Source organism: Arachis stenosperma, chromosome 4, assembly GCF_014773155.1.
Source record: "Arachis stenosperma cultivar V10309 chromosome 4, arast.V10309.gnm1.PFL2, whole genome shotgun sequence".
Taxonomy (NCBI): domain Eukaryota; kingdom Viridiplantae; phylum Streptophyta; class Magnoliopsida; order Fabales; family Fabaceae; genus Arachis; species Arachis stenosperma.
The window spans coordinates 114,985,981-115,010,439 of NC_080380.1; the positions used below are offsets into that span (position 1 = coordinate 114,985,981).

Sequence of the window (24,459 nt, forward strand, 5' to 3'; positions counted from 1 at the left end):
GGGGAGATCATTAAAAGAAAGCGGATACTTACCTTAGGCCAAAAAATGAAAGGAAAAAGCAAAAAAAAAACAATTCCTTTGAGGTTACACAAGTGAAGTCAAGTGCTGAATTGCTAAAACAATACAATATTAAGAGAGAAAGGATCATGGCTGAAAATAACAAGGCTACCTTGCAAGCTCAAGCTCCAAAGGATCCAACAAGGAAACAACCCATCACAATAATGGAGGATGCATTTGAAGAGCAAGTTAGGACTCCGAAGAAGACAAGGAAGGCTCAACCAACTGCACTTTTTCAAGAATGCACGCATAATGGAAATGGGACAATGTTTGAAGTTGAAAAGAACTCTAAAACTAGGAATCAAAGGACTGCTGAACCTGATGCAATGGATCAAAATGACATAAATTCTGATGATGACGGAGAAGATACAAGCGAGATGAGTGCAACTTCAAATAAAAAAGGAATGAGTCTTGACATGTATTTTAAGGTACATGGGATAAATTTGGAAGATGAAGAAGATGAGGAAGATGAAGAAAATGAGCTTGATGATAATGCAAATGATGTGGGTAGTGGAGGACAAACTAGTAATGAAGGTACTTTTCTTGTTTAGTTTATTGTCTAATTAGAGCTTATATTACTTCTCAATTGAATTATGCTATTTTATTTGGACTTAGGTACAATAAAGAAGAAAACCCGTGGAAAAACTACGTGCAAAAAGCTTCATGCCACAGATTTTAATGATCGATGGGAGGTGGTATTTTTTCAAGGGCAGCCTGTAGGTCCAACCAACGAGGTTGTATCTGACCTCAACCAATTATTGGGCACAACAGTTAGAAACTCTCGTTTTGTGACTTTGTTATATACTAGTTGGTATGGTGTGCCTAATAAACTCAAAGAGGACATGTGGGAGTATGCTAATGTATGTAAATATGGCATTATAGATAATTTTTTGTTAATTTATTTGTCACATTATTTGTACTAACCGTTGATATTCTAATGTATTGTGTTGCATAGCAAAAGTTCATTCTTCCCATAAGTTCAAAGCCGTGGGTAATGCGGGGATTTTGTGGTGCATGGAAAAAATATAAGAGAGAAATTAAAAAAGAACATTTCGTGAAATACAACACAAAGAAAGAAATGATAAAGAACCGACCATTAGATATTCCCGAGGTTCAATTTCGCAAACTAATTCGGTATTGGAGTCTTCCGGCCATCAAGGTAATATTGCCTTTTATTTCTTCCTATACCATCAAGCATACTATCATTGATTCTTCATGTTCCTAAACTTAGGTTGATTCTTTATATTTAGGCTATCTCTGCTAAAAATACTAAAAATAGGTTGAAACAAACATGTCCTCACCGAATGGGATCCACAAATTTTGGAATAGTGCGTAAACAGCTGGTAATATAACTTATTCTTTGTGATTTCTCTTTTATATGTATTCATGGTGTAGTTGCCTAGTTAGTATGCTTCATGTGAACTTTTCTCTATGTACTCTAGCACGACTCTAAAGAGAACAGTGAAGAACCATCAAGGGCTGAAGTTTTCAGAGCAACTTGCACAAGTAAAAAAGGAAAAGAAATTGACGCTAAAACACAAGCCACAATTGTGAGTTATTTGTATTTGTATTTTGGATATGTACATTATGAATTATGATGTGATTTCTATCTAAATTGAGTTAATGCGACTTTGAACCTTATTGGTTGTTGCTTTTTGATAGATTAAACTTCAGAACCACTTAGAATCAGGAGAAAATGAAGAGGATGCATTTGTAGGAGTGTTAGGAAAGGACCAACCAGGTCGAGTTCATTGTTATGGGGCTTTGGTGGACGAAATTGTGATCCTTATGTTCTTTATACTTTGATGATGTTTACTCTTAGGGCACTGTTTATTTTCTTTATTGGAATTCACAACTCCGTTCAACTAACCAGCAAGTGTACTGGGTCGTCCAAGTAATAAACCTTACGTGAGTAAGGGTCGAATCCACAGAGATTGTTGGTATGAAGCAAGCTATGGTCACCTTGCAAATCTCAGTTAGGCAGATTAAAAGTGGATTTATGGGTTTAAATCTGATTAATAAAATAAAAAGAAAATACAGAATAAAAAGGATAGAAATACTTATGTGGATTCATTGGTGAGAATTTCAGATAAGCGGAATGGAGATGCTGTAGAGCTCACAGACGCCTGCCTTCCTACTGCTTCCATTCAATCCTTCTTACTCCTTTCCATGGCAAGCTTTGTATAGGGGTTCACCATCAGCTGTGGCTACTTTCATCCTCTCGGGGAAATATCCTATGCGGCTGTCACTCGCACAGCTAACCAGTCTGGAGGCATCACCCATGGTTGATGGCTACATCCCATCCTCGCAGTGAAAGCTAATGCTCACGCACTCTGTCACAGTACGGCCAATCACCGGTTGGTTCCCGCTCCTACTGGAATAGAATCCCTTGATTCTTTTGCGTCTGTCACTAACGCCCAGCAGGTTACAAGTTTGAAGCACGTCACAGTCATTCATTACCGGAATCCTACTCGGAATACCACAGACAAGGTGAGACTTTCCGGATTCCCAGGATCCTACTCGGAACACCACAGACAAGGTTGGACTTTCCGGATCCTCATAAATGCCGCCATCCATCTAGCTTATACCACGAAGATTCTGTTGGGGAATCTAAGAGATACACATTCAAGCTCTGTTGCATGTAGAACGGAAGTGGTTGTCAATCACGCGCGTTCATGAGTGAGAATGATGATGAGGGTTATTTACTCATCACATTCATCATGTTCTTGGGTGCGAATGAATATCTTGGAATAAGAATAAAAGAGGAGTTGAATAAAAGAAAGTAGAATTTCATTAATACTTGAGGTACAGTAGAGCTCCACACCCTTAATCTATGGTGTGCAGAAACTCCACCGTTGAAAATACATAAGTAAAAGAGGGTCAGGCATGGCCGAATGGCCAGCCCCAAAAATGTGATCAATGATCCCCTAAGATGAAGATTAAAACAAAACTGAGATCAAAGATGTCTAATACAATAGATAAATGTCCTATATATACTAGACTGGCTCCTAGGGTTTACATGAGTAAGTAATTGATGCATAAATTCACTTCCGGGGCCCACTTGGTGTGCGCTTGGGCTGAGCTTGATCAATCCACGAGCTGAGGCATTTCTTGGAGTTGAACTTCGAGTTATGACGTGTTTTGGGCGTTCAACTCCGGATCATGACGTTTTTCTGGCGTTTAACTCCAGACAGCAGCATGTACTTGGCGTTTAACGCCAAGTTACGTCGTCATTATTCGAATAAAGTATGAACTATTATATATTGCTGGAAAGCCCTGGATGTCTACTTTCCAATGCCGTTGAGAGCGCGCCATTTGGAGTTCTGTAGCTCCAGAAAATCCATTTCGAGTGCAGGGAGGTCAGAATCCAACAGCATCAGCAGTCCTTTTGTCAGCCTTTATCAGAGTTTTGCTCAAATCCCTCAATTTCAGTCAGAATTTACCTGAAATCACAGAAAAACACACAAACTCATAGTAAAGTCCAGAAATGTGAATTTAACATAAAAACTAATGAAAACATCCCTAAAAGTAGCTTGAACTTACTAAAAACTATGTAAAAACTATGCCAAAAAGCGTATAAATTATCCGCTCATCACAACACCAAACTTAAATTGTTGCTTGTCCCCAAGCAACTGAAAATCAATTAGGGATAAAAAGAAGAGAATATACTATAAAGTCCAAAATATCAATGAATATTAATTTAATTACATGAGCGGGACTTGTAGCTTTTTGCTCCTGAACAGTTTTTGGCATCTCACTTTTTCCTTTGAAGTTTAGAGTGATTGGTATCTCTAGGAACTTAGAATTTTTGATAGTGTTATTGACTTTCCTAGTTAAGCATGTTGATTCTTGAACACAGCTACTTTTGAGTCTTGGCTGTGGCCCTAAGCACTTTGTTTTCCAGTATTACCACCGGATACATAAATGCCACAGACACATAACTGGGTGAACCTTTTCAGATTGTGACTTAGCTTTGCTAGAGTCCCCAGTTAGTGGTGTCCAGAGCTCTTAAGCACACTCTTTAGCTTAAGATCACGACTTTAACCATTCAGTCTCAAGCTTTTCACTTGGACCTTCATGACACAAGTACATGGTTAGGGACAGCTTGATTTAGCCGCTTAGGCCTGGATTTAATTTCCTTGGGCCCTCCTATCCATTGATGCTCAAAGCCTTGGATCCTTGCTTCAAAATTTTTGCCATATTTTTTTTTTCACTGCTTTTTCTTGCTTCAAGAATCAATTTCATGATGCTTTTCAGATCATCAATAACATTTCTCTTTGTTCCTCATTCTTTCAAGAACCAACAATTTTAACACTCATAAACAACAAGATCAAAAGACATATGCACTGTTCATTCATTCATTCAGAAAACAAAAAGCATTGTCACCACATCAATATAATTAAACTAAATTCAATAATAATTTCGAAAATTATGTACTTCTTGTTCTTTTGAATTAAAACATTTTTCTTTTTAAGAAAGGTGAAGGACTAATGGAATTTATTCATAGCTTTAAGGCATGGTTACACACTAATGATCATGAAAGAAAGACACAAAACATAGATAAACATAATACTTAAAAACCGAAAAACAGAAAGAAATAAAGAACAAGGAATGAATCCACCTTTAGTGGCGTCTTCTTCTTGAAGGACTAATGATGTTCTTCAACTCTTCTATGTCCCTTCCTTGCCTTTGTTGCTCCTCCCTCATTGCTCTTTGATCTTCTCTTATTTCTTGGAGAATGATGGAGTGCTCATGATGTTCTACCCTTAATTGTTCAACATTATGGCTCAAATCTTCTAAGGAGGTGTTGAGTTGCTCCCAATAGTTGTTGGGAGGAAAGTGCATTCCTTGGGGCATTTGTTGATGATGAACTTCCTCATGTTCTCCTTGAGGGCCGTGAGGAATTTCTCTTTTTTTTTGCTCCATCTTTTTCTTGGTGATGGGCTTGTCTTCTTCAATGGAGACATCTCCTTCTATGATAACTCCAGCTGAGTAACATAGATGGCATATAAGGTGGGGGAAGGCTAGCCGTGCCATGTATGAAGGCTTGTCAGCTATTTTGTAGAGTTCATTGGAGATGACTTCATGAACTTCCACCTCCTCTCCAATCATGATGCTATGAACCATGATGGCCCGATCCACAGTAACTTCAGATCGGTTGTTTGTAGGGATGATGGATCTTTGAATGAACTCCAACCATCCTCTAGCTACAGGCTTGAGGTCCAGTCTTCTTAGTTGGACTGGCTTGCTTTTGGAGTCTACTCTCCATTGGGCGCCTTCCACACATATGTCCATAAGGACTTGGTCCAACCTTTGGTTAAAGTTGACCCTTCTTGTGTAGGGGCGTTCATCACCTTGCATCATGGGTAAGTGAAACGCCAACCTCACATTTTCCGGACTAAAATCCAAGTATTTCCCCCTAACCATTGTGAGATAATTCTTTGGGCTTGGGTTCATACTTTGGTCATGGTTCCTAGTGATCCATGCATTGGCATAGAACTCTTGAACCATTAGAATTCCGACTTGTTGCATGGGGTTGGCTAAGACTTCCCAACCTCTTCTTTGAATTTCATGTCGGATTTCCGGATACTCATTCTTTTTGAGCTTGAAGGGGACCTCAGGGATCACTTTCTTCTTTGCCACAACATCATAGAAGTGGTCTTGATGGCTTTTGGAGATAAATCTCTCCTTCTCCCAAGACTCGGATGTGGAAGCTTTTGCTTTCCCTTTCCCTTTTCTTGAGGAAAATCCGGCCTTAGGTGCCATTGGTAATGGAAAAGCACAAAAAAAGCTTATGCTTTTTACCACACCAAACTTAAAATTTGCTCGTCCCCGAGCAAGAAAGAAAAGAAAAGTAGAAGAAGAAGAAGAGAATATGGAAGAGAGGGAGAGAGTAGGTTCGGCTATAGGGGAGAAGAAGGTGTTTGTGTTGTGTGAAAATGATGAAGAAGGGAAGGGTATTTATAGGGAGAAGGGAGGGTATAGGTTCGGCCAATTTGGGTGGGAATGGGTGGGAAAGTGAATTTGAATTTTATGGAGGTAGGTGGGGTTTATGGGGAAGAGGGGGTTGATGTGAATGATGAATGGGGTAATTGGGAAGAGGAATGGAGGTGATTGATGAAGAAGATGTTGGGAAGTGTGACATGGGGAAGAGTAATCACATTCACAAAAACTAGGATTAGAAGGTAAGGTGTGAATATGTTAGGTGGGGATCCTGTGGGGTCCACAGATCCTGAGGTGAAAACAAATACCATTCCTTCACCATATAGGCATGTAACATGCCTTCATGCATCATTCTGGCGTTCAAACGCCCATTGATGCACGTTCTGGGCGTTTAACGCCCATGTTATGCATGTTTCTGGCGTTGAACGCCAGTTTCATGCTTGTTCCTGGCGTTCAGCGCCAGCTTGTCCTCTTCGTGCACCATCCTGGCGTTTAACGCCAGGTTGTTGCTTGTTTTGGGCGTTCAACGCCAGAATGGTGCTCTGTTCTGGCGTTGAACGCCAGACAGATGCATCTTACTGGCGTTGAACGCCAGTCTGCGCTACCTCCAGGGTGAAAAATTTTTTCTTCTGTTTTTGACTCTGTTTTTAATTTTTTTTGAATTTTTCGTGACTCCTCATGATCATGTACCTAATAAAACACAAAAATAACAAAGAAACAAAATAAAATAAAATTAGATAAATAAACTTGGGTTGCCTCCCAACAAGTGCTTCTTTAATGTCAATAGCTTGACAGTGGCTCTCATGGAGCCACAAGGTGATCAGGTCAACTTAAGTGTGGTATTCCCAACACCAAACTTAGAGTTTGGATATGGGGTTTGAACACCAAACTTAGAGTTTGGTTGTGGCCTCACAACACCAAACTTAGAGTTTGACTGTGTGGGCTCTTCTTGACTCTGAACTGAGAGAAGCTCTTCATGCTTACTCTCTTTTGTCACAGAGGGATGGCCATGTGCCTGAAACACAAGGTAGTCCCCATTTAATTGAAGGACTAACTCACCTCTGTTGACATCTATCACAGCTCCTGCTGTGGCTAGGAAAAGTCTTCCTAGGATGATGCATTCATCATCTTCCTTCCTAGTCTCTAGGATTATGAAATCAGTGGGGATGTAAAGGCCTTCAACCCTTACTAGCACGTCCTCCACTATTCCATAAGCTTGTCTTATGGACTTATCTGCCAATTGCAATGAGAACAAGGCAGGTTGTACCTCAATGATTCTCAGCTTCTCCATGACAGAGAGTGGCATTAGATTTATCCCTGACCCAAGATCACATAGAGCTTTTTCAAAGCTCATGGTGCCAATGGTGCAAGGTATTAAGAACTTGCCAGGATCTTGTTTCTTTTGAGGTAGAGTTCTCTGAATCCAAGTATCTAGTTCACTAATGAGCAAGGGAGGTTCACTTTCCCAAGTCTCATTACCAAACAGCTTGGCATTCAGCTTCATGATAGCTCCTAAGTATTGAGCAACTTGCTCTCCAGTCACATCTTCATTCTCTTCAGAGGATGAATATTCTTCAGAGCTCATGAATGGCAGAAGGAGATTTAAAGGAATCTCTATGGCCTCTAGGTGAGCCTCAGATTCCTTTGGATCCTTAATAGGAAACTCCTTCTTGCTTGAGGAACGTCCCAGGAGGTCTTCCTCACTAGGATTTTCGTCCTCCTCCTCCCTAGTGCATTCGGTCACTTTGATTAAATCAATGGCCTTGCACTCTCCTTTTGGATTCTCTTCTGTGTTACTTGGGAGAATACTGGGAGGAGTTTCAATGGCTTTCTTACTCAGCTGGCCCACTTGTGCCTCCAAATTTCTAATGGAAGATCTGGTTTCATTCATGAAACTGAAAGTGGCCTTTGACAGATCAGAGACTATATTGGCTAAATTGGAATTATTTTGTTCAGAATTCTCTGTCTGTTGCTGAGAAGATGATGGATATGGCTTACTATTATTCAGCCTGTTGCGTCCACCATTGTTAAAACCTTGTTGAGGTTTTTGTTGATCATTCCAGGAGAAATTTGGATGATTTCTCCATGATGAGTTATAGGTGTTTCCATAAGGTTCACCTAAGTAATTAACCTCTGCCATGGCAGGGTTTTCAGGATCATAAGCTTCTTCAGAAGCTACCTCTCTAGGACTGTTGGATGCATGTTGCAATCCATTCAGATTCTGAGAGATCATGTTGACCTGTTGAGTCAACATTTTGTTCTGAGCCAATATGGAATTCAGAGTATCAATTTCAAGAACTCCTTTCTTCTGAGGTACCCCATTATTCACGGAATTCCTCTCAGATGTGTACATGAACTGGTTGTTTGCAACCATGTCAATGAGTTCTTGAGCCTCTTCAGGCGTTTTCTTCAGGTGAATAGATCCACCTGCAGAATGGTCTAGTGACATTTTCGAAAACTCAGAGAGACCATAATAGAATATATCTAATATGGTCCATTCTGAGAACATGTCAGATGGACATCTCTTGGTCAGCTGCTTGTATCTTTCCCAAGCTTCATAGAGGGATTCACCATCTTTTTGTTTGAAGGTTTGAACATCCACTCTCAGCTTGCTCAGCTTTTGAGGAGGAAAGAACTTATCTAAGAATGCAGTGACAAGCTTATCCCATGAGTCCAGGCTATCTTTGGGTTGTGAATCCAACCATACTCTAGCTCTGTCTCTTACAGCAAAAGGGAAAAGCAAGAGTCTGTAGACTTCAGGATTAACTCCATTCGTCTTTACAGTGTCACAGATCTGCAAGAACTCAGTTAAAAACTGATAGGGATCTTCAGATGGAAGTCCATAAAACTTGCAGTTTTGTTGCATTAAACCAACTAGTTGAGGCTTAAGCTCAAAGTTATTGGCTCCAATGGCAGGAATGGAGATGCTTCTTCCATCAAACTTGGATGTTGGTTTTGTGAAGTCACCAAGCATTCTCCTTGCATTATTATTATTATTTTCTTCTGCCATCTCTCTCTCTTGTTCGAAAATTTCAAGAAGGTCTCTTCTGGATTGTTGTAATTTAGCTTCTCTTAATTTTCTCTTCAGAGTCCTTTCAGGTTCTGGATCAATTTCAACAAGAGTGCCTTTATCCCTGTTCCTGCTCATATGAAAGAGAAGAAAACAAGAAAAGAAAGAGGAATCCTCTATGTCACAGTATAGAGATTCCTTTATGTTAGTAGAAAAAGAAGGAGGTAGAAGAATGAAGGAGGAGGTTCGGATTTTTTTATGAAGAGAGGTGAAGAGAAGTGTTAGTAATTAAATAATTAAATAGAAGAAGAGAAGAGGAGGGAGAATTCGAAAATTATTTTGAAAAAGAGTTAGTAATTTTTGAAAATTAAAAACAAATGTAATTAAAATTAAAACATGAAACAATTAATTAATTAAAAAGAATTTTTGAAAAAGAGAGAGATATTTTCGAAAATTAGAGAGGGAAAAGTAGTTAGGTGGTTTTGAAAAAGATAAGAAATAAACAACAAGTTAGTTAGTTGATTGAAAAAGATTTGAAATCAAATTTTGAAAAAGATAAGAAGATAGGAAGTTAGATAAGATATTTTAAAATCAAATTTTGAAAAAGATAAAATTTTGAAAAGGATAAGATAAAAAGATAAGATAAAAATTTTAAGAAAAAGATATTTTGAAAAAGATTTAATTTTTAAAAAGACTTAACTAACAAGAAACTACAAGATAAGATTCTAGAATTTAAAGATTGAACCTTTCTTAACAAGAAAGTAACAAACTTCAAATTTTTGAATCAATCACATTAATTATTAGCTAAATTTCGAAAATTAGATGTAAAGATAAGGAAAAGATTTTGAAAATAATTTGAACAAGATTTTTTTGAAATTTTCGAAAATTAGAAAAAATGAAAAAGATATCATTTTTTTGAAAAAGATTTTGAAAAGATAAGATTTTTAAAATTGAAATTTTGACTTGACTTGTAAGAAACAACTAATTTTGAAAATTTTTGACCAAGTCAACCCAAAATTTCGAAATTTTGGAGGGAAATAAGGAAAAGATATTTTTTTTATTTTTGAATTTTTAATGATGAGAGAGAAAAACAACAAAAATGCTTTATGCATGAAATTTTTAGATCAAAACCATGAATGCATGCAAGAATGCTATGAATGTCAAGATGAACACCAAGAACACTTTGAAGATCATGATGAACATCAAGAACATATTTTTGAAAAATTTTTGATGCAAAGAAAACATGCAAGACACCAAACTTAGAAATTTTTAATGCATGGAAAATATGAATGCAAAAATGCACAAGAAAAACAACAAACAACACAAAACAAGAAATTATCAAGATCAAACAAGAAGACTTATCAAGAACAACTTGAAGATCATGAAGAACACTATGAATGCATGGGATTTTCGAAAAATGCAAGAAAAATTTTAAAAGCATGCAATTGACACCAAACTTAAAAATTGACTCAATACTCAAACAAGAAACATAGAATATTTTTTATTTTTATGATTTTCTAATTTTTTTGGATTTTTATTAAATTTTTTTTTCGAAAATAGAGTTTGGAAAAAACGAAAAATAATAGAAAAATTTTGAAAAAGATTTTTGGAAAGAAAATTACCTAATCTGAGCAACAAAATGAACCGTCAGTTGTCCATACTCGAACAATCCCCGGCAACGGCGCCAAAAACTTGGTGGACGAAATTGTGATCCTTATGTTCTTTATACTTTGATGATGTTTACTCTTAGGGCACTGTTTATTTTCTTTATTGGAATTCACAACTCCGTTCAACTAACCAGCAAGTGTACTGGGTCGTCCAAGTAATAAACCTTACATGAGTAAGGGTCGAATCCACAGAGATTGTTGGTATGAAGCAAGCTATGGTCACCTTGCAAATCTCAGTTAGGCAGATTAAAAGTGGATTTATGGGTTTAAATCTGATTAATAAAATAAAAAGAAAATACAGAATAAAAAGGATAGAAATACTTATGTGGATTCATTGGTGAGAATTTCAGATAAGCGGAATGGAGATGCTGTAGAGCTCACGGACGCCTGCCTTCCTACTGCTTCCATTCAATCCTTCTTACTCCTTTCCATGGCAAGCTTTGTATAGGGGTTCACCATCAGCTGTGGCTACTTTCATCCTCTCGGGGAAATATCCTATGCGGCTGTCACTCGCACAGCTAACCAGTCTGGAGGCATCACCCATGGTTGATGGCTACATCCCATCCTCGCAGTGAAAGCTAATGCTCACGCACTCTGTCACAGTACGGCCAATCACCGGTTGGTTCCCGCTCCTACTGGAATAGAATCCCTTGATTCTTTTGCGTCTGTCACTAACGCCCAGCAGGTTACAAGTTTGAAGCACGTCACAGTCATTCATTACCGGAATCCTACTCGGAATACCACAGACAAGGTGAGACTTTCCGGATTCCCAGGATCCTACTCGGAACACCACAGACAAGGTTGGACTTTCCGGATCCTCATAAATGCCGCCATCCATCTAGCTTATACCACGAAGATTCTGTTTGGGAATCTAAGAGATACACATTCAAGCTCTGTTGCATGTAGAACGGAAGTGGTTGTCAATCACGCGCGTTCATGAGTGAGAATGATGATGAGGGTTATTTACTCATCACATTCATCATGTTCTTGGGTGCGAATGAATATCTTGGAATAAGAATAAAAGAGGAGTTGAATAAAAGAAAGTAGAATTTCATTAATACTTGAGGTACAGTAGAGCTCCACACCCTTAATCTATGGTGTGCAGAAACTCCACCGTTGAAAATACATAAGTAAAAGAGGGTCAGGCATGGCCGAATGGCCAGCCCCCAAAACGTGATCAATGATCCCCTAAGATGAAGATTAAAACAAAACTGAGATCAAAGATGTCTAATACAATAGATAAATGTCCTATATATACTAGACTGGCTCCTAGGGTTTACATGAGTAAGTAATTGATGCATAAATTCACTTCCGGGGCCCACTTGGTGTGTGCTTGGGCTGAGCTTGATCAATCCACGAGCTGAGGCATTTCTTGGAGTTGAACTTCGAGTTATGACGTGTTTTGGGCGTTCAACTCCGGATCATGACGTTTTTCTGGCGTTTAACTCCAGACAGCAGCATGTACTTGGCGTTTAACGCCAAGTTACGTCGTCATTCTTCGAATAAAGTATGGACTATTATATATTGCTGGAAAGCCCTGGATGTCTACTTTCCAATGCCATTGAGAGCGCGCCATTTGGAGTTCTGTAGCTCCAGAAAATCCATTTTGAGTGCAGGGAGGTCAGAATCCAACAGCATCAGCAGTCCTTTTGTCAGCCTTTATCAGAGTTTTGCTCAAATCCCTCAATTTCAGTCAGAATTTACCTGAAATCACAGAAAAACACACAAACTCATAGTAAAGTCCAGAAATGTGAATTTAACATAAAAACTAATGAAAACATCCCTAAAAGTAGCTTGAACTTACTAAAAACTATGTAAAAACTATGCCAAAAAGCGTATAAATTATCCGCTCATCAGGCTTCGATTACAAGAAGCTCTCTTAAAAAAAGATGAGGAGATTCGCCACATAAAAGTTGAATATAACACTAAGGTCTCATCATTAGAGAAGAAGATGGATGGTGTATGTGGTTTATTAAAGGTATTGGTGCACCAACTCAACCCTGGAATGAGCAATGAAGAGGTAGTAACCTTAGTTCAAGCTGCCCAAGATTCTCCTTTGGATACCTCAAGTAGCAGAGCAAAAAATACTCCTCGCTCCTCCGAATCAACTCACATTTCACACAAAGATGATGTAGGTAAAATTATAATATTTTTATTAATAAAAATGTTGGAATATAACCAAGTACTTGAATTTTGTTTGTTGTTGCTGAATTCGAACTTGGAAGGTTCTAATATGATTTTGAATAACTATGACTGGTGGAAAGAGTTAAGTTTGTTAGAATTTGGAAGGTTCGAACTAGTTGCCATTGTTGTTCATTTTGCATCTTCTTTTTCACTTATTTCACTTATTGGTTCCTTCTATCTGAAAATTTTGAATGCACGATTCAAATTTCAGTGTGTTGTGAAATGTTAGAGAGATATTAATGGTACTGGCTGATATCATCTTATTGTGTAGGCGCATGATCAAAATTAAATTGCTGCCAGAGACCTTATGCCACATTCACATCTTTATTTTGTTAAAAATAAGTAATATATGTTTCAATTTTAGTTTGTTAGGTTTAGGCTTGGCTCAACAATAGAATATCAAACATTGGCTGAAAGAACATGAATGTTGTATCACGTTTTCATTGATGCTATAAATCAGATTTATTTATTGAACAATAAGTTGTTTGTTTGATATCAAATATAAAGGAGATTTTGAGAATCCTTGTGCAGATTAGTGGATATATGTAGCAAAATTAAATCTGATTGTTAGAATGCTTTTTATGTTACAAAAATTAAGTTTGATGTCAAATCTGATTGTTAGAAAAATTAATGGGCTGAAGTTTACTGCATCATCCATTTTTCATTTGTAGTTGTTCATTTGTGTTTTTTATTTTGCAGGGCACAGGTCAAAACAATTTACCTTGCAGTGATACATGAAGTTTTTATATCTTGGCATGAAGTACAAGAAGACTTTGATTAATTAGGAATTCTAATTCATGTATTAGGAATTTCATGGGAAGTTATGACTTTCACTTTTGGTATTTTAAAGAAGACTTTGATTAGGAATTCTAATTCATGTCTTAGGAATTCATGAGTAGTTATGATTTTCACTTTTGGTATTTTGTTAGTGTATGTTGTTATGTGATCACACACTTATTTTGGTGACAATTTTATGAAAGTTAGATTACTTGATTATTGGTCATTGACTAAATTAAAAATTATCTATGAATTCATGTAAGGTTTTATTTATGAAGATTAAAAAGGGAACTAGGTTACTGACCATCTTTTTTGCCATGCTTTAAAAACGTGGCCATATGGCCATATCTCTGTCTATTGCCACGCTTAGAAAGCGTGGCTGTATCTAAGCTTTTTCACCACGCTTTTCAAGCGTGGCCATACCTTCTCTACTACCACGCTTTCGCCACGCTTTACACGCGTGGTCGTACCTCCCCTTTTGCCATGCTTTAAAAGCGTGGCCTTATCTCTTGTTTTTGCCACGCTTTACGAGCGTGGCCATATCTGCTCTTGTTTCCACGCTTTAAAAGCATGGCCATATCTAGTCTACTGCCACGCATGAAAAGCGTGGCCAGATCTGCCCTATCGCCACGCTTTTACAGCGTGGGCATATCTCTACCTATCGCTACGCTTTTAAAGCGTGGCCGTATTTCCCACCTACAGCCACGCTTTTCCAAGTGGCAGTTTGTAAAAAAGCTTGGCAAACATAAAGCGTGGCAATAGGCTGCAAAAAGCGTGGCGATAGAGCAACCGCCACCCTTTGATAGGCCACCCTTTCGAAAGCGTGGCGATAGCTCAAAAAGCGTGGCGAAAAGCTATTGCCATGTTTTTTTCAACTTTTCGCCACGCTTTAAAAGCGTTGCCATAGGCCTTTTTTCTTGTAGCGCTGATGCTGATGGATTCTGACCTCCCTGCACTCGAAATAGATTTTTTGGAGCTACAGAAATCCAAATGGCGCGCTCTCAACTGCGTTGGAAAGTAGACATCCAGGGCTTTCCAGCAATATATAATACTCCATAATTTTCCCAATTTTAGATGACGCAAACTGGCGTTCAATGCCAGCTTTCTGCCTTATTCTGGCGTTAAACACCATAAACAAGTTGCAAGCTAGAGTCAAACGCCAGAAATAAGTTACAAACTGGTGTTTAACTCCAAGAAAGACCTCTACACGTGAAAGCTCCAATACTCAGCCCAAGCACACACCAAGTGGGCCCGGAAGTGGATTTCTGCATCATTTACTCATTTCTGTAACCCTAGTAACTAGTTTAGTATAAATAGAACTTTTTACTATTGTATTAGGGATCTTTGGACGAGCTTTTGGAACATCTTTGATCATTGTTAGTCCTTAGACATTGGGGGCTGGCCTCACGGCCATGCCTACCTTATTTTCACTTATGTATTTTCAACGGTGGAGTTTCTACACACCATAGATTAAGGTGTGGAGCTCTGCTGTTCCTCGAGTATTAATGCAAAGTACTATTGTTCTTCTATTCAATTCATGCTTATTCTTATTCTAAGATATTCATTCGCACTTCAACCTGATGAATGTGAAGATCTGTGACACTCATCACCATTCTCACTTATGAACGCGTGCCTGACAAACACTTCGGTTCTACCTGCGAAAGCTAGAGTGTGTATCTCTTGGATTCCTGGTCCACGACGCATGGTTGCCTCTCCTGACAACAGAGCCTTCCATTCCGTGAGATCAGAGTCTTCGTGGTATAAGCTAGAATCCATTGGTAGCATTCTTGAGATTCGAAAAGTCTAAACCTTGTCTGTGGTATTCCGAGTAGGATCTGGGATGGGATGACTGTGACGAGTTTCAAACTCGCGATTGTAGGGTGTGGTGACAGACGCAAAAGGATAGTAAATCCTATTCCTACACGATCGAGAACCAACAGCTGATTAGCCATGCGGGAAACCGTAGAGGACCATTTTCACTGAGAGGACGGGAAGTAGCCATTGATAACGGTGACACCCAACATACAGCTTGTCATAGAAAGGAGTATGAAGGATTGGATGAAGGCAGTAAGAAAGCAGAGATTCAGAAGGAATAACGCATCTCCATATGCTTAACTGAAATTCCCACCAATGAATTACATAAGTATCTCTATCTTTATTTTATGTTTTATTTATCTTTTAATTATCAAAACTCTATAACCATTTGAATCCGCCTGACTGAGATTTACAAGATGACCATAGCTTGTTTCAAGCCGTCAATCTCCGTGGGATCGACCCTTACTCACGTAAGGTTTATTACTTGGACGACCCAGTGCACTTGCTGGTTAGTTGTGCGAAGTTGTGAAAAAGAGTTGAGATTACAATTGTGCGTACCAAGTTGTTGGCGCCATTGAGATCACAATTTCGTGCACCAGTTATACAAATGCAAGTTATCTATCTGATCCTTATAAAAGTAGATCTCAAACGGGATACTTGTTTATATTTGGTGACATATTCCAATCATGCCTAAATACCTGCAATACATAAGGCAACTCATAAATGTTATTGGCTCAGGAATCTGATTGGATATATTCAATCATCATGTGGGTTATCTGATATAAAGATAGTTCCAACAACATTGTTTGAAGATAATGTGGTGTGTATTATTCCGCTAAAAAATGGATACATTAGAGGTGATCGAACGAAGCATATTTTTCTTAATTTTTTTTCGCACATGATCTTTAAAATAAGGAACAATTGACGTTCAACAGATTTGTTCAAGTGATAACTTAGCATATTTATTCACAAAGTCACTTCCGACATCCTCTTTTAAAAGATTGATACACCAAATCGAAATGCGTTAATTTCGAAATCTTAAATTATGTCTCGATTGAGTTTTTTTTTTTCTTTTTAAGATTTTTAATCAACTAATTTTATTAAAAAAGATATTATATCTTTTTTCATTAAGTTTTTTTCATTAGATTTTTTTGTGGGTAAAATTTTGATGAGACATATACTAAATAGACATTTAAAGGGGAGTATTATAATATGATGAATGTTGGTTTTGGTTGGTGCCTCGTGCATTCTATCAAACCAGTATTTGGGTCAAAACTCAAAAGTGATAACCAATTCAAAGTCATTGTTGCCTATAAAAGGCCTTAATCAATAAACACATCAAGAAATGGTTTGAACTGAATCACAAAAACAAAGGGACGCCACGTGAGTTTTTCATAATATATATATATATATATATATATATATATATATATATTAAAGAGTATTAATAAAAATATTTTATTTTTTTATTTTATTTTTATATTTGCTTTTTTTCTCTATCTATTTATTTTATAATATTAACAAAGCCATATTTAATACTAACACAACTTCATTATTATCCACCTCTTTGATGGAAAAAAAATTGAACACAACTACAAGCTTATTTAGTTTTTCTTCTTAATATAATTTAGTGATATTTTAAGTTTTATTAGTTTTTTAAATTTATTTTTTTTACATTAGCAAAATATAAAAATATTCAATAAATATTAGTTAGTTTAATTGTATTTGTATAACTTTCAAGTCTTGAAAAAATGGATGACTTTTTTTATCTATTGAATTTAGTATTATTTTATATTTTATCATTCTTTAATTGAATATTTTTTTTAAAAAATATATTATTGTTTTAACTATAATTTTTTTTACATATTTCACAACTTATAATATTCTAATTTTTTACAATTATGACTTTTTTTTAACATATCTTTAGTCATACTAATAACAAACTTAAAAATAATTAATATAAATAGAATTATATAATTTTATATTAAAATTTTTTACCCCCATAATAATTTTTTTCATGCTCCGCCACTGTTTATAACACATGGCTGGGATATGAAACTTTTTCTTTCAAACCTGCGTGACTTGTTGAGTAAGTTTGAGTTTAAAAATTAGTGTCACAAGCACAACTTACGTTTTATAGAGGACAATTCTGAGTTAGACAATTTTCGTGTCTTTATTTTTTTCTAAACTTGAAACAGGACAAACTAATTTATGTGGTAGTTTAATTACTCGGCTTGTCTTTTAAGATTGTTTTCATTCTACACTCGACTTATTCAAAAGTTGCTTAATTACTTATATTACTTAAGAAATATTCCTTAGTGCATTATCATATTTGAACAAACATTATATAATACATTAATAAATATGTTAAATTATATTTAATTTTATCAAAACTCAATATCTTGAAACTAACATGCATGAAATGCAATTTCACTTGAACACTTACAAGTTATGCATATTTAAAATACACATTTCAGGAATTTCCCCTTGCAAACATCTAGGTTGTGTTTGTTTACAGAGATAGGAGACTAAAACAAAAATATATAGACATAAAATTGTGTTTGTCAAAGGAGATATAGAGAGACAATGTGTCCAGAGACACTGAATTAGTGTATTTTGTATCCATCTTGTTAGAAAGGATATAGAGACACTAGCAAAAGACATTATATTTTTTATTTTTTATGTCAATAATCTTATTAATTATAATTATATATTTTATTATTATATTTTTCATCTCAAATTTTTTGAATGAAAAAAAAATAAAAATAAATTAGATGTTCATAATTTGTTATAATTTATCATCAAACAAGATACAAACACACAAAATTTGATATTTCTATCTTTTATGTCTTGTTCAATGCTTTGTCTCAGAAACAAATGCAGCCCTAAAACTCCATTATTCTACAAACTAGGCCATTTCTGCTCGGTAGCATAAACTATATTCAACGTTATGGTTTCTTGCAATAAATCATATTTGTGCGCTCGTTTATACTAACATCTGTTATTCCTCCAAAGAAGAAATTACATCATTTAAAAAAGAATCAATGGCATAGATTATCGTAATTTACCATGTATGTGCTTTGTTTGTACTGAAAAAAATTTAAAGCTGTTAATTTTTCCATCAATGATCCAAATACCGCCCTTTAATCTTTAGAAAAAAGGACAAAACAATCTTTAACTTTTTAGTTCATAGACATTTAAGTTTCTAAAGATTTAAAAGTACATTTAAGTCTTGACCTCTTTAAAATTTGGATATATCGTGAATCTAATTTGTCCAATTTTAAAAACTCTCTCACGTGTGCATCAGTATCAACTAGATCAGTACAACGAGAGTCACATTTGATTTTTCTATTGAGGGATTGATATGTCCAAATTTTAAAAAGTTCAGAAATTTAAATATATTTTCAAATCCTCCAGAACTTAAATGTCTACTGATCAAAAGTTTAAAAACCTATTTGTGCTTTTCTCTAATCTTTGAGGTGCACCTTATACTAGAAAATAGAAATTAGAAAACCCAAATTCAAAATATCATAGCCATCAAAGATACCAGAAATATGAACATATAGCATCCATATCAGCATATATTACCTATCATATTCAATCTATGTAACAATTATCTGGGGAGCATCTCTGTCACGACGTCGTTACTGCTAAAGTTGGTTGAGTTTTCATGCGGCATTCCGGTTTTTTTGTTCTTGAATAGTTGAGAAGATGGTGTCTCATTCAAAGAACCACCCATCTTACCAGAGCTATGCCATCTGTATATTCCAGGCTCAGTCAACGCCTTCTCGTTAATATGAACTTCCTTTGAGAGCATTTCCATCACTTGCTTCATGTTAGGCCGATTCTGAGCGGCAGCCTGAGTGCAAAATAGAGCAACCTTAATGAACCGGAAAACCTCCATCTCATCGAATTCGGCTAGTTCCGGATCGACCATGTCCAGAAGCCTATTTTCCTCCTTGAGCTTCCAAGCCTGCACAAACACATGCCTGTTCAGTTGAAACAAAGATATGGCAACATTTTAAGTATTTAATTTGTAAGCACTGTCCATATGATTTGATTTCGTAAAATTTTTATTTTTTGAAAATAACTTATCAAAGCTGGCTTTTAAAAGATAACTTTCTAAAAGTTGTAGTATCTATTTTTGGTAAATCAAACTAAAAATAATTTTCAATATGCATAAGTAACAACAATTGTGTTTGATAAAATAACTTTTAAAATTTAAAAAGTACACAACAGACATAAATATAAAAGTGAATTTGGATATTTTAATATACGAGACTATATTAGACTTTTTAATTTTAAAAAGCTCATTCGTAGATACTTTCGAAAGCTCTCGTAACAAGTATAAACACATGGTTTTGCTGATTAACCAAACACAAAACAAGGTGTTTGTGCTTTACCAAACCAATTCTTATTCACATATTGTCACATTGGCAAAAATATGCAAATATGCAATGCACGAATCGAATCATACACTAAAAGCAGTCATCATGTATGACAAGCTTCAAATTCCAAATTTACAATCACAATAGATATCAAAACAATATCCCAGCATGTATCAAATCAATATAGCTAATACTCAATAAACCAGAAACATACCCACTCCACCAGAACCAGGAGATTGTCTCCAAATGCAGCTTTGCTGCTACTTTTACCACTGATTATTTCAAGCATGAGAACCCCAAAACTATATACATCTGCTTTCTTTGTAAGCTGTCCTAGAAGTGCATATTCCGGTGCCAGATATCCCCTGGTGGACATTCAAAAGAAATGAACTTGGTTAAACCAAATCCATACAAAGAACTGAGGATGTATCTATACCTATGAAATATCATTGGAGGATCTAAAGTCTTTAGTGTTCAAATCATAACAAGCAGATTTAACCAAAGAAACACAAGATCATGCAGAGTTACTTCTAATTTATCTTCTGGTACATAAAAGATCTGTTTCAGTTTAAAAAGTCTTTTTTTATATATTTTATTTTTCTTAGTTTACATTTTCTCACACATTAAATCCCATTAGTACTTCTATTGATTAATAAATAATAAATATGACATGATATTCTTTAGTAAAGTTTCAACATTGAAGTTTAATAAATTCAGTATTTATAAACTGAGTAAACAGTACTATTAATACACACAATGCATCTGCACTTACACCGTTCCTGCAACTCGAGTGCTAACATGGGTGACATTATCAGGAAAAAGTTTCGCAAGACCAAAATCTCCAATTTTCGGGCTGAAGTTCTCGTCCAGAAGGATGTTGCTGGCCTTGATATCTCTGTGAACAATGTTTGGCTGAGCCTCATCATGGAGGAACACCAAACCAGAAGCTGTACCGCGGCAAATAGCAGCCCTCTTCGGCCAATCCAGAGCAACATATTTACTTTTAGAACCTGAAAAAAAAAATTATATCTGCATTAGCATTATCCAGTTCACCTGAGTGTTAAAACAATAGCACATTGCATATCCAAACCTCAACTCCAAAGCATAAAAAACTGGGAGTCTAGGACAGTGAGGAACATGGAAATAATACAACTTTTCTGCCTTATATATCTATCTTAATGCCTCTGCAATTTTTGTCTTAATACACTTACCAAATACGGCCCGAGTTATTTAATACACGGTTTGTTCAATTTTCAAGAGAAATTCAGACATGGAAACTGAATCTTAATCAAGCAGAGGGGTTGTACATTAGGAAGAATTAGAAGTCCTAATAGATTATGCGGACAGCCGTGTTTAAAAATCTAAAGGTTCAGTTCCAACTCAGGAAAGATTCACGGATAAATAAACATTCAAGTTGTTATAATATTTACCAAGCAAAGAACTTGCAAGGCTATTGTTCTCCAGAAATTCATACACCAATATTCGATGACTACCCTCGACACAGCAGCCAACTAGTCCGACAAGATTTGGATGCCGTATATTCGATATCATATCAATTTCAGTCATAAATTCACGGGTTCCTTGTTTAGACTCAACAGAAAGAGACTTGATAGCGACTGGAGTACCATCTCTTAAAACTCCCTGCAAATATTATCAAAGCAGCACAATAATTTACTCAAAAGGAAAAGGGAAAAATGTCATGATGGATTGAACAATCTTCAGAAACTCCATCTAAGGTGGTAAGCTTTAGGAAAACTACAATTTAAAATGAAGTGATGGGGTCATCTGTATCACCTTGTGGACAACTCCATAACCTCCTCCACCAAGTTTGCTTGAAGGGTGAAAATCTCTGGTTGCCGATCGCAACGAGTTATAGGTAAATTGTTTGGTTGCAATGACTGTTGATCACAAACACATAAAGCTTGCACAAATTAATCTCAGAAGTCAGAACACAAATTTCTTAATTGGGAACATTCTAGACCAAGTCAAGCATGCAATTTTCAGAAGATAATGTCCAAATCAAAATAGCAACTCTAAAGTCTAAAGTCTGAAAATTGAAACTAAGGGTTAGTTTCAACTCTAAAGTCTGAGCACTAAATAGCAAACACAATACTCAATAACACCAACAAACAAAAGCTTTCATTTGCGTCATTCTATAGAATCTAATCAAATTATTAGCAGCATTCTCTCCCCTATTCCAGTTCCAATCCCCATAAAAACCTGCAAGAATTTTTACATAATGTTGTATCCAGGTTCTGGCTACTAGGATTTGAGAAATAGGGTTATTTATCCCAAAAAAGGTTTACAATTTTAAGAGTGTAAACCATGATATGACAAAGTCAACTACCTCACATTAACACAAAAGAATTGATCAATAATGGAAATTCAAATCCAATAAACTTGTTCTTGTTACCTTGTTCCTGTGGCTTCTCAGCAGTATCACTATTATCTCTCCCTCTACACCAATTCAAAGCACCAAAGCAATTTTTAATCATGGTTATATGCCTTATGGCCAAATTCATAGCACACACCAACCACAAATGGTGTTAGAAACAAGATACTCTGAATTTTATTAAATTGGAAAACCAAGAACCAAGTTGGAAACTAAAAAATCATGGGTTATTCACAGCATGGTTTTAACCCCAAAATTCTACCTTGAATCTTAGTTCAGAATATATAATAACAATAATAAGGCTTTTTACTCTCAGGAAAGTCACCAAACCAAACACTAGATGGTTTATGAGAGAAGGAACGTGTGAATCCATATATGGTTTCAAGAAGATTGAAAAAGGTAAAAAATTACTGGAAGCATGAAAGGTTGAAGGGTCAAGGAAGCTATTAAGGGTAAAGGAGGGACAAGAGAGATGGAAAGAGTAATGAGAGAGGTGAACTCCGAAAGTGACATGTGAGGTGGCTTTTTTTGGTTTTATTATGTTATTGAAAATGAATAATTGAAAAATGTGTATGAAGTGGTCATGGTCATGCAGTTGACAGAGAGAGACTACGAGACAGGAAAACAACCGAGTCAAATTTCAGAATACAGAAACAGAACAGGGAAAAAACATACCATACATGAGTACTTTGCAGATTCGTTATTCTATGAATTTGGACACATTAGACCTGTACTTGCATGAATCAATGTGATTTAATTTTTATAGCATCTAAGCACTGATTACCATACAGGAGTACTTTGTTGATTTGTTATGCTATGAATTTGGACAGATATGATACATGAATCTGCATGAATCAATGTGATCTAACTAACGTATTATAGTACCTTAGCACTGGTTTTAGTTTTATTTCATATTTTCATATTGAATCCGTTATCTTTTCCATGTTTGATTTTTCGTATCAACAATCTGTTATTAATTTGGCATGTATACTAAAATATTTTTTAAATAAAAATATTATTTATACACACATACATATATTTTAAAAATCTTAATCCTAATTTTAAAAGTGTTTTTTTTTTTCTCCATAACACTAATATCCGTCCGTCCCACTCTCCAGTCACCCCAGCCAAAACTCTCAAATTCTAATCTCTCATAACGTCACAACCATATCCCTTACCGTGCTCATATATTAATGACTAATTTTAATAGTTAATTTTGACGTACACCTAACATAATTATTTTTTAAAAATTTTGTAACTTTCAATTTTAAAATTTTATTTAAACTAGTTATTTTTAAATAATATTTTTTTCTTTTATTCTTTATTTCCTCATTACTCTCTCTCTCTTCTTTCTCATCATTTTTTACTTTCTTTTATAAGTTATTTTTTCTTCACGTTTTATTCTTTTATTTTGTCTTTTTTCTTTCTACTTTTCTTTTTCTCCATTTTTTTATTTTTTTCTTATTTAAAAAGATAAAATATTATTTTGGTCTCCCACATTTGAGTCAAATCCTAACTTAGTCCATAATATTTTAAACGTTTTATTTCAATTACAAAAATTTTCAAACGTCATATTTCAATCCTAAAAAGATTTTAAGCGGGTTCAATATCCCACAATTAAATTTGACACTGATGAGTTTGGAAAACTTAGATTTATTTTGATGATGAACAAACATTATTGAAATGATTGATTGCAAAATTATTAATTATGATTCTCATATAACATGTGTTGATTAATAATTTTGCTATGCAGGCGTTAATATTGGGGCGAAAATGAAATTCTGGTGCAAGCCCAATATGCTCATAAACTTTCAGTCTTGATGTTAAAATGATCATAGTAGCTAAAACAATGTGTTGTTAATTGGGCCAACAATTATGATACAAGCCCAAATTAAAAGTCTTGGTACAAGACCAAAACTTGCTTGATCCAAAAATCCATCAGGAAAGCAAATGTTACCATTTGCCTTATGCTCTCCAACGGATTCCATTTCTCATTAAGGATGGATATCAAATTTTAATTTGGTAGCATTGGAAACATAAATGAGAGAGAGAATATGAGTGACATGATTGATGTGTTTAAGCTACACGCCACTCTAAGGGAAGTAAAAGTAACTTTTTCAATTATTTTGATTAACTCATTTAATTGCTTTCCTTCCAAGTTATTTATTCTCTCTCATCTCTTTCCTTCTCTGTTTTGGTCATTGTCCAGGAAGCCATGGAAGCTAC

General features: G+C 35.7%; 2 protein-coding genes across 2 annotated transcripts; one reads left to right on the top strand and one right to left on the bottom strand.

The window, feature by feature from the left end:
- Positions 1-146: 146 nt before the first annotated feature.
- On the top strand, positions 147-13,599 carry LOC130975354 (uncharacterized). The gene is made up of 7 exons (XM_057900161.1): positions 147-591; positions 673-917; positions 1,013-1,216; positions 1,308-1,400; positions 1,500-1,607; positions 1,720-1,836; positions 13,561-13,599. Exons 1-7 carry the CDS (start codon positions 147-149, stop codon positions 13,597-13,599), a joined length of 1,251 nt encoding a protein of 416 aa, XP_057756144.1.
- Positions 13,600-18,502: 4,903 nt separating this feature from the next.
- LOC130973304 (putative serine/threonine-protein kinase) lies at positions 18,503-22,726 on the bottom strand. The gene is made up of 6 exons (XM_057897773.1): positions 22,255-22,726; positions 21,636-21,739; positions 21,272-21,482; positions 20,614-20,851; positions 20,056-20,206; positions 18,503-19,426 (listed from the first exon to the last, which is right to left on the bottom strand). The coding sequence occupies exons 1-6, from the start codon at positions 22,361-22,363 to the stop codon at positions 19,067-19,069; spliced, it is 1,173 nt and encodes a 390-aa protein (XP_057753756.1). The 5' UTR covers positions 22,364-22,726; the 3' UTR covers positions 18,503-19,066.
- Positions 22,727-24,459: the final 1,733 nt, after the last annotated feature.